The sequence below is a fragment of the Lytechinus variegatus genome, chromosome 17 (assembly GCF_018143015.1).
Source record: "Lytechinus variegatus isolate NC3 chromosome 17, Lvar_3.0, whole genome shotgun sequence".
Taxonomy (NCBI): Eukaryota; Metazoa; Echinodermata; class Echinoidea; order Temnopleuroida; family Toxopneustidae; genus Lytechinus; species Lytechinus variegatus.
This window is the reverse complement of record NC_054756.1, coordinates 8,612,853-8,639,166: the sequence shown is the minus strand read 5'-3', so window position 1 is coordinate 8,639,166 and position 26,314 is coordinate 8,612,853. Positions and strand designations below refer to the sequence as shown.

The 26,314-nt window shown below is 36.7% G+C and overlaps 1 protein-coding gene across 1 annotated transcript; it reads left to right on the top strand.

Moving 5' to 3' along the window:
• The first annotated feature begins 1,880 nt into the window (after positions 1–1,880).
• On the top strand, positions 1,881–26,314 carry LOC121430788. The gene is made up of 10 exons (XM_041628186.1): positions 1,881–2,537; positions 4,436–4,658; positions 6,390–6,575; positions 9,186–9,297; positions 10,674–10,853; positions 11,773–11,929; positions 19,150–19,316; positions 20,605–20,741; positions 22,306–22,472; positions 24,129–26,314. Exons 1-10 carry the CDS (start codon positions 2,229–2,231, stop codon positions 24,828–24,830), a joined length of 2,340 nt encoding a protein of 779 aa, XP_041484120.1. The 5' UTR covers positions 1,881–2,228; the 3' UTR covers positions 24,831–26,314.

The window sequence follows — 26,314 nt, the reverse complement described above, 5'->3', positions numbered from 1 at the left end:
GCAATCCTGTCATTAAAAAAAGTCCCCAATATAGAATGACGTACAGTATTATCCAGTTGCAATGGCACGCTAAGGTTTTATATGTATATATAATGATAATGATAATAATATATGTGATTTGTAATGCGCCAAATCCACTCGGCAGAGTGCCCAAGGCGCAGTGAAAGAAGAAAGAAATAACAAATTCCTTGACTTTGTATTTTTTTTTAAACATAGTTACAGTGTAGATTATACCTGAAAAGACTGAAAAGAAAGAAATACTGACTTGTCTGCTTTTTGATAGAGTATGCTTTTTGTGATATGTGTTAGTGTGGTGTGTTGATGATGTGATAGATATATATATATATTCTGAGTTTTGTAGATAAAGGCTGAATACATAAATATGTGAAAGCAAGTAATAAAGATATTTTATTGCATTGGAAATAAGTGCTTATTGTGTCTTTTCTTTGGTATCTTGTGAATGATGAAAATGTTTTGGGTGGTGATGTTTAGAGTAGAGTAAAATAGAGTAGATTAAAATAGAATAGAATGGAATGGAATAGAATGTAGAATAAATGGAAAATAGAATAGAATAAAAAATAGAATAGAAAATACAAGTAATATAGGAAAGAAAAGAAATTAATATAGTAGAGAAGAACAGAGAAGATTAGAATAGAGCAGATATTAGACTAGAATAGATGAGATAAAGAATAGAGTAGATTAGAATAGAATAGAAAAGAAAATAGAAAGGAAAAAATACAATACAATATGAAAATATAGGAAAGAATAGAATAGAAAAGAATAGAACAGAATATAATAGAATGCGATGTTTATTCGAAATTCAGACACGCATGGTGTGATGCTGAAATTCCCCACCCTAACCACTAAGAATTTGAGGTACCCTTGACAAATTTCGATTTCAAATAAAAAAAATACCCTTACCGAAGTGGGGTATAGGGAGAGAGAGAGGGGGGGGGGCTTTGTTTCTAATATTATTAGCTAAGAACAGCATTAAGCTTGATGTCAATAACATAATTTTGAATACTTACATGAGATCATTTTATTTTATTCTGAATATTTTGTTTAGTTATTTCAATAGTTAGTTTGGAGGCAAATATAACGGACCAGTTATGTATAGCATGACATGGTTTACTGACGGTTCGTATATCACTTGGTCTCAGTGGCGGACCGTGACCCCGAAGAGACAAAGCATTGGGGGCACGGCATTGTTCACAAACAATGCAGACAGTGCCCCCCCCCCCAATGCTTTGTTTCCTCCGGGTCACGGTCCGCTACTGCTTGGTCTAATCATCAGATGGGCTAACAACATTCGGGCTAAATCCACTGAGACAGGTCACTTGTGAATCCGGGTAGGCCTAGTTCACATTATGTATGATGGTGGGCCCCAAGTCTGCGCACCTAACAATTTTAGTTAAGATTGAACATGAATTTCTTCTTATTTCAGAAAATCTTTCAGTTGATAATGTTCCTTACATCATAATGAGTTAGTGTACCAAATATCTCATAAAAATGTGAAAGAAATATATGATTTTCTTGGAAAAAACCTCGGGCAGTCATTTTCAAATTGAAAAAAAAAATGGTACCCCATGTCTGCGCACTCATTCACTTTGCACACGATTCAGGGATTTTGATGAGAAAGGCTGCATTTTGAGGCTGTCACATGAAATGCCCTGAATTCATTATTTTCCCACCATTTTGAGTCGGATTTTTTAATGAATACCTGTCTATGTATTGCATGTGTAAAGTTCGTGTTCGTTGCGTATCTCTTTTACTAGAATATCGCAGATACGCGGGTGCGCAGACTTGGTCTCGTTTGAGTTAATATTTACGCATGCGTATTATTTGGGATTCCCCGCGACCGGGAATTCCCCGTCCCCATCGCGATATCGATCAACATCAGTACAGTGCGTCAAAGAGGTAGGCCTATATTTCGCAATTTCCTACAAACGGAGTTGGTGATGTTGCAAGGAAAAATATCGCAAAATGATTTTTAGTGCGGACATTGGTTGATGCGGCACTGCACTTGGCACATCACAACAACCAATCTAACCGTGTTTTTATATCGGCCGCATATTACTTTAAGAATTAGTACAGTAACAAGTTAGAATTGACTCGTGAAAGTTACTACCGCCTGATAGTGATAAATAAAAATATATTCGACATTACTGAGTACTAACATTATATCAGAGGCCAGCTAGGGTCGAATAAGATATCGGCATAAATTGGCCATGGAGCATTTTTTGTTTAACGTAATCGTGCTTGCATGTTTGTCATTGAGTGCTGGATCGAAGATGTCAAGCGCCTCCAGATTCTGCGTCATCGAGAACCGTGTCGGGAACCAGACGATTGGGGCGAAACGGCTGCTTGCTTTCAGATCCAACACGGTCACTTCTTCTGTCTCTGTCGAAGTCAGCTACGGAAATGCCGACTTTGTTGCCTCGTCGGGATGGAGCCCGTGGAAGACGCTGGGTGCGCCATCGTCCAGCAAGCCGCTGTCAAACCCGTCCTGCATTTTCACTGAACAAAATCAAACCCAGGTAGGTCTGATGATGCGAAAAATGGTGTTCTCCCCACACTAGTTTCATATCTGAAGATGATGTTGTAATATTTGGTTTTAAGTTATGATTGAAGTATAGATTGACAGGCCCTGTATAGGCGGATAGGCCCTGCACAATGCGCTGATTAAGATGATAGTGATGAAACAGCCACTGAGCTACATGATGGAGATGATGATGAGTGATCGTGGTGGTGGGGGTCATGGTGATAAAGATGATGGTGATGATGATGGTATTGATGGTGATAGTGATGATGGTGGTGGTAGTGATGATGATGATGGTGGTGGGGATTATGATATTGATGGTGATGGTGGTGGTGGTAATGGCGGTGATGATGATGATTGTTGTGGTGGTCATGGTGATATTTGATGGTGCTGATGATGTTGAATGATGATGGTGTTGGTGGTGATGATGGTGGTGGTAGTGATGTTGATGGTAGTGATAGTGATGATGATGGTGTTGGTCGTGGTGATGGTGGTGGTGATGATGGTGGAGGTGGTGGTGATGCTGAAGGCGATGCTGATATTGATGGTGTTGGGGGTGGTGATGATGGTGATGGTGGTGGTGGTGGTGGTGATGATGATGATGGTAATGATGATGATGATCGATAATGGAGATAGGCTAGGACAAGTCCTTGTGCACTGCTTGTCAAACAGGGTCTGGAAATAGACTAGAGTATCGTGTGTAGGCCTATAGTCAAATGATCACCAGACCAAGCCGTTTGGTGCTGATGACACTTATTCAGGCGAGGTTAGGTCGTGTTAATAACAGCATTAAGTGCCTATTCATGGTGAAAATAATGATGGTGATGATTGTGGCGGTGCATAAAATTGCTGATTAATGATGTTGATTAATTCTGATATTAGTAATATTGAATAGTGAATTTTTAGGGGTTTAAATTATTCAAAATCGTGAGTGAAGTGAGCAAGCAAACGTTTTGACATTTTTATTACAAATATCCAATTTTGTGATAGATTTTGACATATTTTTAAAAATTGATATCATATTTCTTCCGTCTTTCTTTCCTAAATTTTCTTTTTTTTTCTTGGTCATGAAATATTTTGGGGTGAGAGGGGCCCACCATCTAGAAGATAGTGGGCAAAATGTTTCCATTTTAATAATACAACAATTTTCTTGATTTCCAAAACTTATATTTCAATAAATACCGCATGCTTCCATAATTTCGTTAAATTAATGATGTTGAGGTTAGAAAGTATATTATTAATGATCCCGTACATACATTGCAACACCCCTCCCCTCTTATTGTACGGATTATTAAATATGAAATTAAGATGTGATAAAGAATACAATGAGAGGGGTTTGTCATGCAACCATGATTCAGTAAGTTGAATTTGGCTTTGAATATTTCGTTTGCACTTGCATTATCAATTACTTGAGGATTTCCAGCATGCAAGCTCTGTTTAGCATCAAATAATAAGTTCATCCACTCTTTTGTTTTGGTTTTTACAGTGACAAGTCAGAATTTAATCATCATCCCATTTTCGCTTAATTATCTTGGATACTTGATCTGTAAATCTGATTACTTGTGTTTTTAAATACAAGTTTCATTTCTTTCTGTCTTGTGCAATTCTCTTCCACGTAAGATCACCAGGATCGCTATTTTCTAGTCTGAGGTCATCTATTTACCTCCTTAGATGTTGGTCACTAACACTACCATTTCCCAATCCTAGCATCATATAACATCACATATTGCTTCAAGCCAAAGAAACACACAGAAGAAATAATGCATTGTGGACAATGCAGACATTTCTCTGTCGTTGAATTCTGAGAAAAAAAACAGAGGTTTTTCATAAAAAAATTATGTTTTCACTTCTTAGCCAGAACAAAATGCATCCTGCTCTTTAATCATCTTGATATAGATTTTTGTACAAGCATCCGATGGGCAGATATACTCTGCCACTCAAGACAAGGTGAATTTTTTGGACTTCTCCGCTTGGAAGAAAGTTGGCATCAATGCCATTCCGGCAAATCAGCCCAAGCAACCTATGATTTTCGACTCTGTGACGGCAGTCTGGTTTGGCAAGGAACTGATGGTCTTTGCTCGCTCTATCAGTGTGACATCAAGGCTGTACTGGTGTAAAGGTAACCAACTGAGATTGCAGTCCCCTTTTTTAAAAAACGAAGAAGACTTTTAAAATTTCGCTTGAACTAGTTAAGATTTTTTTTCTAGACAGAGAACATATATATATATATATATATATATATATATATATATATATATATATATATATATATATATATACACACACACACACACATTTATATCTGCCCTTCTTTTTCCAAATGAAAAGGGCAGATAGCTCTATGGAACCTTGATTTGAAGCTACGCCTACCATTGTTTTCTTCATTCATTTCTTTCACAACATATTTAAATACAAAAAGTTGCCAAAGCTGATGTGCATGTATAATTTCTCATATATATATATATATATATATATATACGTATGTGTGTGGGTGTGTGTAGATAACTAGATATGCAATATGCAAGCCTGCCAACTATTCCTTTTTAAATGGAGTTACATGTACTCCTTTTTGGGAAATTTTTTATACATTATATCATTTAGGGAAAGAAAACTCCTTTTTTGGTCCAGATTGTAGGGTGATTTTATGCTTTGACTCCTATTTTTAAATGAATCACTCCTATTTCGTATGTTTACAGGTTGGTAGGCCTGGAAATGCCGTTGATTATTCAAATTGTCCAATGCTATATTGCAGAGCATAATATCAATACCTGTAGGAAGTTTGTACTGACTGTTTGTACAATCTCTGGGTATATGTTCAGTTGGTTTGGCATTACATCATGGCATGGGGGCCGTTTCATAAAGCTGTTCGTAAGTTAAGAGTGACTTTAAGAACTACTGGTGATTCGTTCTTACGCACTAAACCATCGCCTATGGTGTATACCATTTACCAAAAGAAAGGATCACCAGTCGTTCTTAAAGTCGTTCTTATCTTACGAACAGCTTTATGAAACACCCACCTGGTGTGGGGTGTCAGATACATAGAAGGAGACACTTTGCATAAAATGTAAAGTGGGCCTTTACAAGACTAAACAGCTCAGAACACTCAACCCAGGTACTAAATGGGTAATAGGATGCGAAAGATTGATTTGATTTTGCCAGCGCCATAATGTGGCTGCGACGAATGCAAGGAATGCTCCACAGGGAGTGGAAATTGTGCACTTTTCGTGCTTGATTCAAATGAATCCAATGACTGGGGTAATAATATGCTGTAACGCGCTTTGGGCCATTCTGGGAAAAGCGCTTTATAAAAGTTGGCTATCATTATTATAAAGTTTCATTATACTTGACAGATGTGATTAGATGAGGACTTTACTGCCTTACTTAGGCAAAAGGAAGCAAGTTACAAAATTATAATTTGTTGTAAATGAGCAATGTGTGTTCGTCATTTTACATAGGTGTCAATGTAATCTAACAGCATAGTTTCTTCAACATCTTTCCATAGAACGATCATCCCTTCCCCTTAATTTTCCTGAACGTGCAACATACAAAGGGTGTTTCAGAAACAACAACAACTCAAAGTCAACTAATGTGTCACTTGCTTCCTTTTGCCAAAGTTTGGTTTCAAGTTTCAAGTTTTCAAGTTTTATTTATTTCATTTCTCAACTCAATACAAAATAAGAAATAATTGCACAGATATACATGTAAAATGATAACCATGCAAATCAATACAAATGAATATCCATTGCAAGCAATATAAGAAGAGTAAATAATTTTTTATGGTGAACACTATATAACGTGGTAGTTTAGGTGGCGCTATTAAGGTTGCTGGTTCTTTTCTCTTTCATCATAGGCACTGCTACCAGCTGCAGGTGGGGTCTGGTAGCAGGCAGTGCCCTCCTTGGTACTGATGCAACGATGATAAAGAACACTTACACCACCAAGTACGAAGGTTTCATGATCTCTCCTGCTGGCAGGATGCACAGGACTTGGCAACACTCCGGTGGCAACAGCTTCAAAGCATGGAAGGCTATGTCCTGTAAGAAGACGTTTCATTGTGTGTCAGATCCGGAGCTGGGAGAGGGGGGGGGTAGACAGGGGCGGATCCAGCTTTCGCCAATAGGGGGGGCGAAAATATTTTCATCAACATTTTTTCTCGATTGGCCGCTATAAGCTAATTTTTTTGGGGGGGTTTTCAGGGGGTAGTCCTAATTAACTAAAGACTGAAGTTTTAAGAACCTGTTAATGTTTATTGTAAAAAAAAACAAGATAATGTATCTCATGTGGTCTTAATATATAAAGCGAGCGCGAAGCTCGAGCTTGAATTCTTTGATATTTTATGTCCTTAGACCGGAAGATTCTGAGGAAATTTTATAATTATGAAAACAGATAAGTATCCAACTAAACAATGCGAGCGCGAGCCGAAATTTTATTATAGTAATGTGAAAGGGACTCAATGAGAACTGTTCTTTGGTGATTAATGAAGAGGATAAAGTATCACCAATTAAATAATGAGAGTGCGAAGCGCGAGCTCAAAATTTTTGATATTCCGACCTGAGAACTGGACAGTCTAAGCGCGTTTATGTATGATTAAAAAACAAGCTGTGTGTTCACAAACATTTAAACAATGCGAGCGCGAAGCACGAGCTTGATTTTTTTATATACCGACATAATAAAGAAGCATTTTGACAAATTCTGGTAAGAATTTCCAAAGAGGATAGGTATCTCACAAATCACACAATGCGAGCGCGCAGCGCGAGCTGAAAATTTTAATATGTATAAACAACTTGTGTAAATCAAACAAATTTTAATATGTATAAACAACTTGTGTAAATCAAACAAAATAATGAAAGCTTGATGTGCGAGCTAAAATATTGTGTGCAAATTGATTTCAGAACTGGATATATAAGTGCCATTAATCCTCTTGAATGGAATTCATTACACAGGCAATGTGAGCGCGAAGCGCGAGCGAAAATTTTAATATAAAGCAAAGTCTATTTTCCAATTCTTCCCCTCACCTTTTTCTTGTTTCCTTTCGGGGTCGGGCCGGCCGTTACGAGGCTGTAATACACATTATGGGTATGATACCTTTTTTTTTACTTTTCTTTCTGTTTTTCATAGTTTCTATCAAGTTAAAAAGTACACTTTTTCTGCAGGTTGTCAAAAAATAGGGGGGGGCCGGCTCGGCCCCTCCTGGATCCGCGCCTGGTAGAGAGGTGGGGGCTGTTATTACAAGGTAGACAATTACACTTACATGTATATGACATCATCAGCACCTCTATATTCATGACAACATACCCGGTACATGGAAAGTCTGTTTTTACCAAATATTCAGTTATCAGATTTTTATGAAATTTTCAGTGTTTTGTTCGGTGAATTTTACTTACTGTATTTATGAAGAAATTATTTTTGTAATCGACGCAGACGCACTTCGCGCGCACATCGATGCACTTCAGATTTATCCATTAAGTCATTGAACAGCTTATGAAATATTCCCCCCCCCCCCCCGCCGCATCGTGGAAGTATACAATGTTTCCAATCAGTTATACAGTGCGTATCAAAAAAAAGTTTACACTTTGAAAAAGCCCTGGGAATCAAAAAATATACAACATGTGGGTAATTTTTTCGCGTATAATTATTGGTTTGGGTCTCATCTATCCAATGAAAGTAAAAGTTTTGACAGAATGTTACACTTGAGTGAGCACTGTCCATTTTTGTAAAGCTCGCAGAAATATGTTTGCGCAGAAATGCTTGTTTTCACGCTGTGTCAAGGGGAAAGGGCGAAATCAAACTTACCCTGCGAAGCATTTCTCATAAATTTCCCTAGCACTTTTAGCCAATTGAAATAAAACGGATACATTCAAGCATTTTGTGACAATTTTGCCGCCCAAATTTGAAATTTCAACACTTAAAAAGGACAACATTTACCCTTTTTGTGCCAGCTGGATCTGAGGACATAACTGAATCTGAACAAAAGTTTATATCAGACATCTCCAGCATTTTTCACTAAGTTTTTATCATTTAAAGTTGGTTTACATTTAATTTTCATTTGATACTTGTTTCTCCACACTTTTCCCAAGCTTGGCAATGATTAACAAAATGAAAATGAAGCCTAAGCCATTTCATGTAAATCACAGCTCAGTGTAAAGCAAATATCGTCACGATGGACTCGGTGTGTGGGGGAGTGGGAGGGGGCGCAATGCACTCTTCGAAGTGTTTTGGGAAAGGAAACAAGTTTAAAAAGGTAAAAGATATCTTCATATCAATTTTACTTGCTAATTTCCACGTGTTCTTCATGATTAAGGTCTACTTTTATTCGCATAACTATTTCAAAGTTCTGCTTAAATCATTTTTCACCAACTTTTCAAAACAAAGTGGTGCTCACTCAAGCGGAAATATTTTTCGAAAGTTATATCGTCATTTGCTTAAATGGATCTGTACCAATGCTAAAATGTGGAAAAATTGTCAGGATATTACAAATATATAATTTTACAGGATTTTTGTAAGTGTAAACTTTTTTTTGATACGCACTGTATAAACGGAGAGGACCAATTAAGATCGCCATTACATGTGCATTTTTATACAAAAATGACAAAGAACCAATCAAAATTACTCTTTATAATTGATTTTTTTTGGTCTTTACTCTCAGCTTCACCTACATTCTCCATTCTCGCCAGACCCATGGCCCAGACAATGGGGTACAACTACCGCAACGGGAAGATCATGATTGGAGCTGTCGGGCGGGGTGGCTATGTATACAGGTGGGTATATCCAGTTACACTTCGTAATTCCCAAGGTTCGTAATTCCGAAACACGTAAATTGCCTATACCTCGATGTTTGTTAATCCGAAAACGTAAAAGGGTTCGTTAATCCGAACATTTGTGGCGTTATTCCGAAGGTTCGATAATCCGAAAACGAAATAAGGTTTGATGTTCCGAAGGTTCCCTAATCCGAAAACGAAATAAGGTTCGTTGTTCCGAAGGTTCGTTAGTCCGAGAACGAAATAAGGTTAGTTAATCATTTAGTTTTCGGACTAACGAACCTTCGGAATTACGAACCTCATTTCTTTTTCGGAATAACAAAGCTTCGGAATTACGAATGTATGTGAGTATATCCCCCCACACACACAAACGCGCGCGCGCACTTAGGCAGTCAAGCGCATCATGCTTGTTCCAGATTCAAAGGACTTATTCTGAAGTCGGGTTTAATTATTTAATCTCTGTTATAAACTTGTGGTTTAACTATGAAGAGCCAGGGTGACCTAATCTCTTACATTAGACTGGTTCAATTTATAATATAGTAATGATTATAATATAAAAACCAATATTTTCTTATTTGGATCCATCTCACAATGGAGAAGGGGCAATAGCTCAAGGGTATGAAGTAATATGTTTTGGAATTCATTTTCTTACATGTTTTATTCCTTTCATAAATTTGATGACCCTGTTCTCATCACTACCACCATAAGATATGGTGATTTTGGCACATTTATAAATTAGTTGGAAACATTATTTGTGCTGGATTTCCACATGAGCCCATGAAGGTTTTCTTTTAAGCAATCTGGGGTCCAACTACAACTGCAAAATGAATCCTCAACAGTCTACACCTCTGGGATCGCCTATTGCGATTGTGCGTTTACAGTGTCATGAAAAACAAGTGTTTTCATATCTACTACAGACCCCGACATGCCAAGTGTATTTATGTATACCACATGAGTACCATGCAATTGATAGTTTGTAGGACTATGGTTACATACATGTACAGTAAATGGTATTATTTGATCAAATTGGAAGTTAAGGCCGGTATTTTCCGAGCTTGGGCCGTTTGAAATAACCTCTCATAGAGGCCAAGGTCAAGGTCAGCTTTAAACGGCATGTCAGGCAAGGCAGGAGGGTTTTCTTAGAAGGTTGCGTTAACTAGTCTTTTACATCAGTCATGTAAAATTATGTAAGCTTGACGTAGTCTGATATTGTGGATCAGTCTTTTAAAGTGAAAATTGAAGGTAGAGATTACAAATGTAACCCTTCTTTAACATAGCATTTCTGATCAATGGATGATGAATTATAGTAGTGGAATTAGTGTCGGTTTGTTGCGTCTTCATCATATTGCATGTTTTATTTGGTACATGTGGTTTAGGTGCGCCCAAGCTGCGTGTGACATGGTGGATAATCCCTGGAGTTACTGCACGTGGGGATCATGGACTCAGACTGGCAAGAAGATTCCATTTGAACAGAAAGGGGTGCAAAATAACTTGGTCATGAGTAGGAATTTACACTATGGAGTAGAAATATTTGCAGTGGAACTAACAAATGGGCAGTAAGTATTGAATATGTTGTGAAATATTCAAAATATAAAATAATCCCAGGAAATTTTTACAGTAGATCAGTACCATTTTAACTCATCCAGCCGGATGAGTTTAGTTATGCCGTGGCGTGGCACCTTACCCACCTGGTAGAGCTACATGAGGGTCAGAATTTTCACATTTTGACTACAAAATTATTTGTGTTAATTCATTCAAAATTTATTCATAAAGTACAAACAACAATATTTTTCTCCATTTCTCCAGTTCTTCTTTATTTGTTGGTCAATTTCAGCTCTGTTTGCTTTATATGATAACTCCAGGTGGGGATATAAAACTTCTACACATAATGTTGAAACTCATTAAAAAGTCTAATTTATGCATGTTCTCACAAAAATGTTTCTTCTTTAATTTTTGACCAATTGTGATTTTTTTTTATTTATAAATCACAAAAGTTGCTTCTTCTCTGTCATTTTTTCATCAGTTTCAATTCTGTTTCCTCAATTTACGTCTCCAATATAATTCACTACCATGGCAGCTGGAGTGAAAATAAAAATTGGGGTAAATATCATTGCAAGATGCCGGATGAGCACCATATCATCGATGTGCTAGTTTTTAGTTTAGGCTAAGAATAGGTCCATGGAAGCATCTAATGAGGAAACTTTGTGGGGTATTAGTTCTGGCTCTTGGGGTGCAGCTCTGTATCTAATATTCCATATATAGGATTTCATATCTGCCTACCCATGAAAAAACCCCTTTTCTGGACTTTTTCTCATGGATGCAGTCACTTCTTGAATGGAAGTGATCCCTTAGGATCACTTTGCATGTATTTAAGTAAGACGGTGCCCAGAAATTTCTTTTATGAATACAATCTGTGAAAAAGTCTTTTCGCTTGAATGTAACTTGGATTTTTTTCTCTCTCTCCTCAATTTGCAGATTATGGCAAACTTGGCAACCCTCTAGGGATACATCATGGAATGTTTGGAGAAAGATTCCTCATAACCTAACCACTGCAGCGTTCATCAATAACCCATACTTCCGGGTTAATGACGCCGGTTGGTGGATAGCGTATGGTCTGAATGACAAGGATCAGGTGATTGCAAGATTTTTAAAGATTTGGAAAATTCCAAAACGTTATTCAAAGCCCAAGACAATTTTATTACAATGTATTACTTAAAATACGGATGTCGAGGCCAGTATTTTCTGTCTGTGGCCTTGGCCTGAGTCATGATCGAAGTGACTATGGGAGGTTTTCTCCAGAGTCCCAGTTGTGACTCAAAAGCACCGGTCTTGACTAAATTCCTGATTGTTACATATATCCTATTTAGATCTATCTCTGGTGTCACACTAGACAATCGTCTGGAGCGAACACAGAATGAAATTCCTTATCAAAACACGAGGTGTACATTTGGGCCGTAGAGACACCATTCTCACTACCTTCTTAAAAAAAGTTTACTGGAAACTAGTTTAACGTTTAGTGAGAATGGTCGAAACGATCTTCCAAACCGGTTCAGAAAAACTACCTCGCGAAGTAGTTTTCAAGATCGCTTCGCCTTGTTAAACTGGTTTTAGCGTGAGGACGCAACCGCACTTCGGGAAGCGATCTTCGCTCATTTTGAGCGTGCTAGTCCACACGACAGCTATAGAATGCCTACGCTGCGATTTCAAATTTCGCGCGAAACGTGTCACCCCACTGGGAGCATTTCCATAGCAACAAGATCGCTTTACGTGAAGTGATTTTGAAAACCACTTTTATGTGATCAAGTGGGAATGCTAGCAAAGCGATCTTCCAAACTGGTTTCCTGAATTGTTTTCCAGTCTCAAGGCACATCGTCTCCCTTTGGACTCGCAAATTGCATTGTCATGGCAAAATGTCAATCAAGGGGGAAAGCGCGCGCTGCATAACGATCACTCAGTTAAAGGACTTCCGTTTTCTATGCCAAGTTTATGCCAAGGCCATGTAGATCTACAGTCCAACAGTGGATCACGCCGTGTGACCTTACGACTGTGCTAGACTGTCTAGGGTGTATTTTACCTCGCGAACACCTCAGATTCATGCTTTGTGCCGAGACCATTTGGTGGTGATTTTTTTTCTACCTGATTGCTAAGAAAGCATGAATGCTTGTAAGCAAGCAACCAGAGGACCGACTGCTTAAGGTCCTCTCCGAAGGACCTGGTACTGAGGATTAATGCCTTACCAAAGGGCACTAGCGCACCAAGTGGGAATCGAACCCGGGTCACCGGAATACGAATCCCCTGCTCTGCCAACTGAGCTATCGCGCCTCATATTTAGATTTACAGTGGACAAAGGATGACCTGTGGTAGCCTCCAAGGTTACCTTGCGTTTGGTGGTAGATCTAAACAGGGTACATGTGGCATATAACCAATTTGTATTGAACTTGATAGGATACTAGGGGAACAGGCATGCCCCCACCGCTCAATTTCCCAAAATATGGTGAAAGCAGTTAGGCGTACATGCATAAGCGAATAAGCTTATTAATATTGGTGTTAAAAAATTTGGGACCACAGAATATTGTGACATTTTAAAGGCAACATTTAACCAGGAGAGGCAAACAATACATGGTTTGCATATAATCTGTACTGTAGGTTTGCTCCGACTTGGGTAGTTGTGTTTTAAGCATGATACTTCTACTGTTTAACCCCTGAAAACTAACAAGTTGTTGTCCTCCTGAAGACCATATAGTTGATAGCTGATTGTTTTGATATGGTTAACCCTAAATAGACGGGGCTATTTCGATGCCTAAGAAGACGGGGAGGGCTGATTCAGCCCCCCCCCCCTTATGATCTCGGCCGTCGATCGCGTGATCGCGACGAAACTTGGCATGCGCGTTACCCTTATCATAATCTACAAAACTACAAGATAAAAAATATCATTGCTAATGATTTATGCGTAAAATCAAAATTTTGTTTTGATTAACTAAATATTGCCCCTAAAATGCAAATTTTTGGTACACAGACACTTTATATGAATCTGATCAAATGTACTAAGAAAAATTCAAAGTCACATTTATTTTCTTGTTTTCTAAATTTCTTATGTATTTCTTTTTTTTCGACTTTCTGTTTTTTATTGCGTTTTCAATGAAAATTGATTTCAATCAGTAAAATGAAAAATAATGATTCATTTATGAATTTTGGCTAAACACTCTATTTGCATTGGATTTGTACACAAATTCACGTTTTTGTGCAATTTAGGGTCTGCATGCACTTACGAAATGTTGCGTAATTTTGGAACCGCGTACCCGGGTGTGAAAAATTTGGTCTCAAAAGTTGCGTTAGACTTGAATGTAAAAGGTCCATGAGCGACGCGGTCAAAATATTTCGCGCAGCGGATTTATCACGAAAAATGTTTAGGGGGGGGCTGAATCAGCCCCTCCCCAGTCTTTAGGGTTAACCTTACGAAATGTTGAATTGAACAAGCCTTTGCTCATGTTTTAAACCATTTCTCAAGTACTTGAGAATGTGTGAAAATGTACAATTCTAGTTTTAGTGGAGCGTTGTGGCCCAGTGGATTAGTATTCGGACTTTGAAACAGAGGGTCGGGGTTCGAATCCCAGCTATGGCGTAATTTCCTTCAGCAAGAAACTGATCCACAATGTGCTGCATTCAAACCAGGTGAGGTAAATGGTACCGGTAGGAAGTAATTCCTTGTAAAGCTGTGTGCGCTATGAACGCCTAGCGTAGCCGGGTAATATAGGAGTGCCTTGAGCACCTAACAAGCAGAGGCGTCGATCCTGGGGGGCAGGGGGGGGGGGGCGATCGCCCCACCAATGAAAATATTGGGGGGGGGCAAACATATCATTTTGCCCCCCCAATAATTCCGGATATGGCAAAAAAAAATAACAAGATTGTAATGTTCAGCAAGCGAGAATGAGATACACAACTCGTTCTTTATTTAAAATCGTGCTCAAAATGCCTGCTTTTCTGATTGGAATATAAAAATTTTCAGCTCGCGCTTCGCGCTCGCATCCTTTCTGTAGCAAAAACCCATACTTCTCATGATTAAATAGGTGAATGCAAATGTCCCGTTTTCACTTTAAAGCCTCAAAAGAACTCCTGCTTCGATTTGCATTCATCTTTTCTTGGATATATATCTTGTTCTTTATCAAAAGATCGAAAATCAAAATTTTCAGCTCGCGCTTCGCGCTCGCATCTATCCTTCTTTTTGATACCAATCTTAATCATTGGTACCAAAAATGCTTAGAATATCAAGCTTTCAGGTCAGAATATAAAGAAATTTTAGCTCACTCTCGGCACTCGTACTATCTGTGTAGTGAGATATGTATCCTCCTCATGAGTTACTACAAACAGTTCTAAACAGGCACGCTTTTCCTGCCAGTATACTAAAAAAAATCAGCTCGCGCTTCGCGCTCGCATTAATTTGTTGGTGAGATACGTGTCTGTGTCTCATGAGTCATATATATATATATGTGTGTGTGTGTGTGTGTGCGTGTGTTGTGCGTGTGTATATGTGGGTGTCTTGTACGATCCAGCGCCTTTGGAACGTTAATGATTTTGCCCCCCCCCCCCCCCATCTGAAAAATGGATTGACGCCCCTGCTAACAAGGTGGATCTGTGCACAATATAAATACCCTATATAAACAATACCCTATTTTACCCTATTTTTGCAGAGACTTTAACAATGGCATTCACATTCACTCATGTGACATTCACAATACATGCCAATGTCCTTTTCCTAGATGTATTCATTCTGTTTTTCCTTATTTTGAGATAAATGATGATGAATTCATTAATATGCATCATTATGATAACAATCCTCTTTATAATAATCAAGATTTGAATCAATTGTATAATACTTTTAATGCAAATGAAGACAATGAATTTGAGTTGGATACTGATTTTAACTGTAAATATTTCTCAGATGATCAATTTGTAGATAGTTTTAAATATATAAATAGTAGTTTTAGTATTTTACACTTCAACTCTCGTAGTTTAAGTAAAAACTTTGATGCAATATCAGAATATTTATCCACTTTATCGTTTAACTTTTCTGTATATGGATTTTCAGAAACCTGGATTAATAGCAATACGCCTCTCTTATTCAACATTGATGGTTATTCATTTGTTAATTCTGATCGTTGTCAAGGGAAAGGAGGAGGAGTAGCTTTACTGATTTCTGATTCCTTAAATTATGTTGTTCGGACAGATTTAATAAGTTGTTCACAATGTTACGAATCACTTTTTATTGAAATATCATTTCAACACACTAAAAATGTTATTGTAGGTATTGTTTATAGAAAACCCTCCTCAAACATAATTGAGTTTACTGAATATTTTGAAGATTGTTTAAAAAAAAATAAATTCTGAATGTAAGCATGCATACTTAATGGGGGACTTTAACATTGATCTTATGAAATATTCTAATTATGGTCCTGTTAATCAATTTTTAAGTGTTATTTATGCCAACAGTTTCTTGCCTCTTATTAATAAACCATCTAGAATTACTCAATCTTCCTTTTCCCTAATTGACAATATTTTTACTAATAATTTCAACTCCAATATTTCATCTGGTATATTAATAAATGATATTTCTGATCACTTCCCAGTTTTCCAAATTTCTAAAAAATACAATTTGATTAAACAAGATTTTACATATTCACCCCAAAACATAAATGAAAACACAATCAATCTTTTCAAAGAAAAACTTGCCATTGCTAATTGGGATGATATATTATTCTGTCAAAACACTGAAATTGTTTATAATAAATTTTTAATGAAATTCAGTAACTTATATAACAATATCTTTCAAAAAGTTTCAAGATCCAAAGAAAAGAGAAAAGCAAAGAAACCATGGATTGATTTGACTCTGTTAAAACAGATGAGGAAAAGGAATAGACTATTTAAAAAATATCGTGAAAATCCCAATGAGATTTCTAAAAAAAAATATGTGAAAATACGTAATTTTGTAAATATAGCACTAAAGAATGCTCGTAAAAGATTTTATGAACAAAAGTTTAGAGAGTCTAGTGGTAATTTGAAAAAGACATGGAACATTATTAAAGAAGTACTCGGAAACAAAAAGAAAAAGCTACCTAACTATATAAGTGTTAATGGTAATAATGTTCACGGGGATAAGAATATAGGAAACAGTTTTAATGATTTTTTTGTGAAGATTGGATTGAAGATAAATGAATCTGGAAACTGCTTAGATAATAATGATTATGCCAAATTCTTGCCACAGGAATGTATGAAATCTTTATTTTTTAAACCTATCACTGAGACTGAAATACTTGATATTGTTAAAAAAATGAAAAATAGTAGAAGCTGTGGAATCGATAGTATAAGTCCCATAGTCATTAAAAAAACGATTATACTCATTTCTAAACCATTATGTCACATATTTAACTTGTCATTATCATCCGGTATAGTTCCTTCCAAATTGAAAATTTCCAAAGTGATTCCTGTATTTAAAAAAAATGATTTACATGATATTTCTAACTATCGTCCAATTTCTTTGCTCCCATTTTTCTCAAAAATTCTTGAGAGAACTGTATATAATCGATTATATGATTTTCTATGTATCAATTCTCTCTTAAATGATAATCAGTTTGGTTTTTTAAAAAATGTATCACCTGAAATGGCAGTTATCAATTTACATGATTATATAATTAACTCATTGAATAAGAAGCACCATACAATTGGAATATTTTTAGATCTCAGTAAAGCTTTTGATTGCATTGATTTTACTATCTTATTACGTAAGTTACAGTACTATGGAATAAGGGGTCTTCCGCTGCTTTGGTTTAAAAGTTACTTATCAAACCGATTACAATATGTTTTTTTTAACAATGTTTTATCTGAACCTTTGAATGTCTTGTGTGGCGTGCCCCAGGGATCAATCCTCGGGCCGCTATTATTTTTAATATTCATAAATGACCTACCGAACTGTACAAATAGATTAAAGTTTCTACTTTTTGCGGATGATACCAACATATTAATTTCTGATGATTCAATACTATCTTTAAATAATGTTATAAACACTGAGCTCAAAAACGTAACTGACTGGTTTCATTCTAATAAACTATCTTTAAATATGGATAAATCAAATTACATATATTTCTCTCTCAGTAATACTTCCCATAATACTTCAGATTTTTTACACATCAAAATGAACAATCATAATATTAAACGTGTAGCTCATTTAAAATTTCTAGGTGTCATAATTGATGAAAAACTTTCATGGAAAAATCACATTTTAGATATCACAAACAAAATTTCAAAAAATGTTGGTATCATCCGCAAACTCAGCATATTTTTACCCCAAAAAATTCTTTTTACTCTGTATAATACTCTTATATTACCATATATATCTTATTGCAATGTAGTATGGGCTAACACATATCCCACAAAGTTGAACCAAATATATATGTTACAAAAAAAGATAATTCGCATATGTACATTCTCATCTAGATTAGCCCATTCAAAAGAATTATTTATCAAATTCAATATTCTTACTGTATTTCAACTGAATTTATATCACTGTGCAATACTACTTTTCAAACATAAACACAATTTACTTCATGAATCATTATCTTCGATGCTTATTGTAAATTCATCTGTGCATGATTATAACACAAGAAATAAAAATAAATATCATTTGTGGACTGTTAATAAAAGTTATATATCATTTTCATTTAGACATCATGCACCAGTCGTATGGAATAATCTCCCCATTGCAATAAAGTCTCTCAACTCAATGTATTCTTTCAAAAGGAAATTGAAATTTTATTTAATCAGTAGTACTTAAATTTTGTCTTTACTGCACTGCCTGTTATTGTTTTGGGTTTGTGCGGACTTTGTATCTTGTTGTGTTTTGTTTTGTTTTCATTATACAATTATATGCCCATTACCTATTCATAAATTTTGTTTACTTAAATATGATTTATAAATTGAATTAATCTAATTCTATACTATGTTATCAAGGGTGGTTATCCAGACAATTCCTTTTGGTTTTTTATGACCGCCCTATTCCAATAATGATGTGTTCTTTTTATATTGTATATCATATTTCATTACTATATTTTGAATTTTTCACTGCTCAAGTTTTTTTTACGTAATTGTATGATATGTGTAAGTTTTATTGGAATTGAATAAATGAATTGAATTGAATTGAATTGAATTGCCCTATATGAGCAATATATATGAGCAATATATTATTCATTTTAGAAAAACTTAATTAGATAATGAACTAATTCTCCTGAAAGAAGTGTCTCCCCTCTTCTTTTAATTCAATTTAGCTCATTTGATTTTTCGCCCTTGCCATATTTTGAACAGGTCATCGAGGTATCCTCATCACATTCCATGAGCATTAGTTCCAAGAGAGTAGCCTGGGCCGGGAAGCTGGTCGTGTCCTGGGCCATTTCTGAAGACCAGGCTTCGAGGAAAGACTGGATTGGAATATTTCCAAAGGGAGCAAGGGACAATCAGTACCTGGACTACAGGTGGGTATGAGGAATATGACTGTGCTTTCAAAGAATGTCCTTCAAATAGCAGGGTCCTGTAATAAACCTGCAGTGCAAACCATAGATTTTTCTTGATATGTAAACCTTTTAAATACCTGGACTTCACTGCAGTTCTAAAATGAAGACTATCCTCAAAGATTGTGAATCACACAGTAGGGTCCTGTTATAGACTTGTGTACCGTAGTAGTCTTGATACATAAACCTTTTCAATACTGGTACCTAGACAACGGGTTGGTATAAAAGGAAGGGTGTCCTCATCATACTTCTAACTCCTACTATTACTAATACTTTACTTCTACTACTGTATAATGGTGCTCTCTGAGAGACAAACATTGGGTGCTATCCGTGTGTAGTTCAAACTCCATATGTACTTATCATTAAGATGGAAACTGCGCTATACAAATTTGTATTCATTATTATTATTATTACGATTACTACTACTACTACTTCTACTTCTACCACTGACGGATCCAGGGGGGAGCCAAGTTGCTTTGTGAGAGGCACAAATAAAATTTATATTGTAAAATGCTGTTAAACATTGACAAATGGATACCATGCGCTACCAAAAAAAACACGTAAAAAGGATGTCTTTTTCAAGATAGAGCCTGTACGTACGAAACGTGATAAGGGTGTCAAAAACACAAAAATAATGAAAAAAGGGTATCTATTTCGCTAGGAAAGCTATACGTGTTTAGGGTCAAATTTGCGGGGATGATAAAACAAGATTTAAAGATTTATTAAGGATGTCCTCTTTGCCCCCACACTACGTGTTTAGAGTCCACTTTGCGCGAGGTGTTGAAGGTGGAGCCGTACTAATTAAAACAAATGGTGTGTAAAGGTAAGACCAACGACCGACGGACCCATGACATAACAATGAAATATCGCTGTACTTGTTCAGGTTTTTTTTTCAGGGAATACTTGCCAAGAGTATCGTTTTGTTTCCAATACGTGTTAAGGGTAGTGCTTCAGACGGCAATACTTGTTAAGGGGTGCAATTTTAGAATATGGTAAACATGTGTTTAGGGTGTTCGAGACCCCGTGGTCGTGCATGGTATCCACTCGTCAATGGAAGTGGCCCCCCTGGGCACATACTAATTAACATCTACTAGTTCTATTGCTAATGTTACTGCATCTACTACTTCTACTACTACCATTCTACTTCTACCATATTTTTTCTTCTACTGCTTCTCCAATGTTTTGTTGGATATACATCAGTCCCATTGATCATCTCAATGTTAAGAGAAAATAATTCTCAATATTATTTTAGATACGTGCAAGGTGGGCAGAATCCTGGAAGTCGCCCAGTAAGCAAAGGGGATGTTTCGATGTCCTCTAACCTTCCGAATGGATCCTATCAAGTCAGATACCTGATGAACAGGAAATACACCAGCATCATGGAGTTAGGTATGTATTACATACTCTGGTAGAGGTCATAGGTCATGTGTCATGACATTTTTGATAGTTTATGCATTATTGCTCATGTTTTATTGTGAATAGAGATATGAATGTTGCTTGGATTAGATTGGCATGTGTATGCCGTTTAAGAAAAAAATGGTTGCCTGGTCAGAGGATACTCCCCAGGGTGTGGTGATGTTGCAATGTGTGTGTGGAACAGTGAGGGATCCTATGACCATGGGGTATTAATAATTACAATGTAAAGCGCTTTGGAAACGCAAAACGAATTGCTATATAAATGTAAATATTATTCGCTGCTCCATGGCCCTCGCTCTCAATGCATTCCACTGGCACTTCCAAGACCAGCATGGAATCTTATCACATCTTAATATAAGCATCTGTGTGAATAAAACAATACTGTGAATCACATTTTCTCATAGGCAACGGTGTGAACGCACTGAATCACATCTTTATATAGGCAACTGTGGGAATACACTGTGAATCATATCTTCAAATATAATAGGCAAATGTGTGAACACATTGTGAATCACAACTTCATATAGGCAACTGTGTGTACACACTTTGAATCATATCTTCACATAGGAAACTGTGTTAGTTGCCACTGTGAATCACATATTCATGTAGGCATATGTGTGAACACACCGAATCACATCTTCATAAAGGCAACTGTGATAGCCACTGTGAATCATATCTTCATGTAGGCAACTGTGTGAACACACATATTTGAATCATATTTTCACACAGGAAACTGTGTTAGTAGCCACTGTGAATCATATCTTCATGTAGGCATCTGTATGAACACACTGTGAATCTTATCTTCACATAGGCAACTGTGTGACTACACTGTGAATCACATATTTGTGTAGGCATCTGTATGAATAAACTGTGAATCACATCTTCATAAAGGCAATTGTGTCGACACACTGTGAATCACATCTTCATATATGCAACTGTGTCAACACACTGTGAATCACATCTTTGTATAGGACACTGTGTAACGCACTCGGTCAATCACATCTACATATAGTCATCTGTGTGAACACACTGTGAATCATATCTACACATAGGCAACTGTGTGAACAATGAATCCCATCTTCCTATAGGCAACTGGGTGAACACACTGAATCACATCTTCCTATAGGCAACTGTGTGAATACACTGAATCACATCTTTGTATAGACAATTGTGTAAACCACCGTCAATCACATCTACATATAGACAACTGTGTGAACACTCTGAATCACATTTTCATGTAGGCAATTACATGATAACACTGTGAATCACACCTTCATACAGACAACTGTGTGAACACACTGTGAATCAACTGTGTGAACACATTTTGAATCATATCTTCACATAGGCAACTGTGTAAACACACTGTGAATCACATTTTCATACAGGCAACTGTGTAAACACACTTTGAATTACATCTTCATATAGGCAACTGTGTATACACTGTGAAACACATCTTCATACAGTTTACTATGTGGAAACACTGTGACTACACGTTATGATGTATATTTCCAGACATTTTTTCTTTTTCTTTTCATAGATGTAACCTATTACAATGAATCTGGCGAGTCGGATTTGATGCAGCTCTTCCGTGGTATATACATAGGTTTGGAAATTGGTCCTGATCACTTTCGAGAATGCGTAGAGGAGACCCTTCACACTGTTCAGATGTTCAGAGATGCCTTCATTGCATTCAATTTAGGAGAGGTAACAACTAGTCCCTTAGTGTGAATCATCTTTTTATTTTCACTTTTGCTTCATCCCCCAACGTGCATGTCACAATTCCATTTCACCACTATATTAATGCATGTGAACCAAAATGGTTGTGGTGTGAGGGCTATGAACTAAAAAGATGTGTTTTTAATTTACTGATTTCGCAGGAAATTTAATTTGATTTGGTGCCAGATCAAAATAAAATATCTGCATATTTTTGTCTTGTCTCTGTCAATCAGTTTATCAAGCATGGGATAGGCTTACTATGTCAGGATATAATCTTTTTCAGCAGGCTTTTATTATCCAATTACTACACATATAACATATAATTGCTCAAACAGTCATTTAAACCAAAATATAAATATTAGCAAGAGAGGGCGCTCGATTTACATTTAAATCCTAACAGCTGCTGGAAAAATGCCATATTCAAATTCTAATTGATAAAAAATGCATTCAATGACAACTAACTACTCTTTTGTCATGTTACAATGTTCAATGATATATGAGTACGCTGTAAAAACTGTGGTGTCAAAACAGACACCAGTTGGTGTTAATAGAGGACCACACGCTGAGGTGTAAAAATCACACCCTAGACATAACACCAAAGGTGTTGTAATAACACCTATAGGTGTTAAACTAAAACTACACTGTCAATTTAGCACCGGTGTAAAATAACTGGTATGGTCCTCAATGTGCACTGGCTAACACCACAGTTTTTGCTGTGTATAATTCACATCATTGACCCTTTATCAAAGCTTTAAACAGGGTTTCCAAGGCAACAGCAAATTGATTTAAATAAATAAGGAAAGAAATCAAACAAAATAAACACTGAATATTCCAGCAAACTTGGATGTAAAGGTCTGGTCATTCTGCACTTACGGATGCAGAGAGGATGTAAAATGGAAAAGAATCTTGTCATCCGTTGGAAAACGTTATTTATCCGTTGTGTACTTTTGCATATGTGTTTAATACGCTCTATTTCCATCGAGGATCTGTCTACCATGATTTCATCATTTGCCCATTTTGTCCATTGTCTGGAGCTGATTAAAACAGATGGAGCCACCCTGAAATTTTGCTTGTCCGTTGTATCCGTTATGAATACGTTTTGTGTCCATCAGTCAGTGGGACCAGGCCTTAAAATGAGAAAGTTCTGGTTAATTTTAGTTTATATTATCTACAGGCACTTTTAACATTGTTCATTTATTTTGATAGGCAAAAGGTATTTAGTTTTAAACTGATTCAGGCGCACATTTTTTTGGTGTAAAATTATCTTCAATCAACGTCATGTCCACTCCTTTAACTGAATAAAAACAAGTTCATTTGAATGAACATCTAAAAGGAAATATTAATAAAAACCTAAACACTCTGGGGCAAGAGAAAAAAAAGTTAGCATTGATTTCAGGGATTATCTGCAAGTTCCTCCCCCTCCACCAAGTCTCGTCAAAGTTGCACTTTCTATCTGCTGTAAAAATGTGAATATGTGTATGAACCTAGATAGTAGTAGTAGTAATATTATTCATAATTTATTGTCATCATTTTTTTTCCTGAATGGTGTTAGGATTATGGTGTCGTCATATCAATAAAATTTCCTCAGATCCATCTGGAATTAGATGCTATTTGTATTGTCTATTACTTGTTGGTTTTATATAGGTATATCAAGGTCTCCAACTACTTGGTACAGCTCTTGAAGACATTGCCCAGTCTCTAACAAAGTGCAACGAACTCAGGATCGCCCAGAAACTCCTCGAATACATCAAAGACCTACTCTCTTGCATGATGGGGAACTGTTTGAAGTTCACCATCGACATGCTAGAGGAGCTTTTGATTCTGTTCCTGCATAGATACGAGATTTACGGGGATATCCAGGCAGCCACGAACAGCTTCGCGCATGGTGCGTATCAGCAAGGTGGGTTGAGCATCGGCAGGTTTGTCATCGCTTGCTTGTTCCTTGAGGACTCTAGCTTGCTGCTGCACGGAGGAAGGCAGGGGGCGGCGTTGCTTGATGCTGTGAGTGTGAATCTCATTGAAATGGAGGAGGGAAGGAATGGCACTCACTCCGGTAGCCAAGCGATCATGAAGCGATCAAGGAAGGATACTGGAAGCGCAGCTTCGCAGGAGATCAGATTCATGAAGATGCATGGAATAAATGACACTCTATCCGGTAGCCTAGCGGTCATGAAGCGGATGAGGAATAATACCAGAAGTGCTTCCCAGAAGATGATACTCTTGGAGATGCATGGAGCAAACATCTTTCATTCTGGTAACAAGAAGGGTGGAAAGCCAGTGGAAGATGGCATCGGGATTGCTCTGAAGCTCATGGGCAAAGTCCGTAATCCGAAGAGATCAGTGTGAATAGGTAGGGGGAAGAAGAGTGATGAGAACAGCGAGGAAGGAATGGCTGAATGTATTGAAATTTGATTTGGACATTGCGGATAATATCACATTAAAGGGATCATTTAACTTTGTGAGCAGCTGATTTTAAAAATTCTCAAACTGAGACAAAACATGTGTATGAGTGCCTGTATTTGTCCTAAAAAACCCTTAAATAGGCCACAATATAGGATGAAAAACTCTAATTTAGATACAAGTAGCAATTTAGTAGCTTGATTTTGAGAACCGTCTAGTAGATGGGTTCCAGCTTATGACCAGTTTTCTGCAATTCGAAAAGTCAGTTGGCTATGTAGACTACCTTCTGCTGTGTGTACCTCCTACACACACGCTATTATTAGCTGCACTGTACATTCAGTGTACACCTTTTACACAACTGTATGTACAGTGTAGGTCGTGCTGTGTTCTAGAGCCTGAGGGTGTTGTGTTGCACAGATTCGTTCTATACGCATAGTCATTGAAACCAACTCACAACTATTTTCAAACTTTGGTTTACATCTCCAAGGTTTTAAAATTGATCCTGTAAATATAATACTTTGAAACTTTTGGGATGGTTTGTTACACTATAAGCCTAACGTTTAGCCCATTTTCAAGAACCAAAATGAGAATTCTTTAAATCAGAACAAAGTGAAATGATCACTTGAAAAGCCTGTCTTTAGTTTTGGTAAAGCTTTCCACAATTCCACTTCACTATTACATGTCCCTACTTGATCATTTTGATGCCTGTGCCACAAAGTGGGTGTGGTGTGAATGATTTCAACCGAAAATGTGTTTTATTGGATAACTTACCGTTACTGATCCAAAAAATAGAATATCTGAGGGGTCTTTTTAGGGGATGCATGTGTGGATGTCAAGACCTTCTGAAGCATGAATGGACTGAAAATTTCAGTAAAAATGCATGAACTTTTTCAGTAGTTTTGTAATATACATTTAGGAAATATCTAAAGTAAATGCTCAAATGCTAGGCTTCAGTTAGTGAAAGATATTGCGATTCAGTGTAAATTTGAATGTTTTTTTTCTTTAAAAAGCACAGTATATTGCATTAATATTTTTATAATGTTATATTGCAGTACGAAATATAAGGTAATAATCATGAATCGCACAATAGTTTATGACAAGGGTATAGTGTCTGGAATTATGTCTTTCATTACTGAGATAACAGTCACTATACATGGTATATGTTCATTCCAGTTTACATTTTCATCTATTGTAAACACCTAAAGACTTTGTTTCTCGTTTTCTTTTGAGAAGAAAATTACTTATGGTTATACTCGATAGTCTGGTATGACTTAAATTTAGTGACTCTTTATCAGACTTCATAAGGCTTTAATCATACATTCATGTCTTTCTTTTGATAGTATTTCGGAAATAGTACTTTTAACAATCATGCCTTCATGATGAAATTTACCATTGTTATATGTAGAATACTTGGAATAAAAAGGCAAGTT

Coding starts and splice junctions, on each gene's coding strand:
- LOC121430788 (XM_041628186.1), top strand. CDS start 2,229: ATGGAGCATTTTTTGTTTAACGTAATCGTGCTTGCATGTTTGTCATTG. Junction 2,538..4,435: donor CTGAACAAAATCAAACCCAG/GTAGGTCTGATG, acceptor ATCTTGATATAG/ATTTTTGTACAAGCATCCGA. Junction 11,930..19,149: donor GTCTGAATGACAAGGATCAG/GTGATTGCAAGA, acceptor TATTTTGAACAG/GTCATCGAGGTATCCTCATC.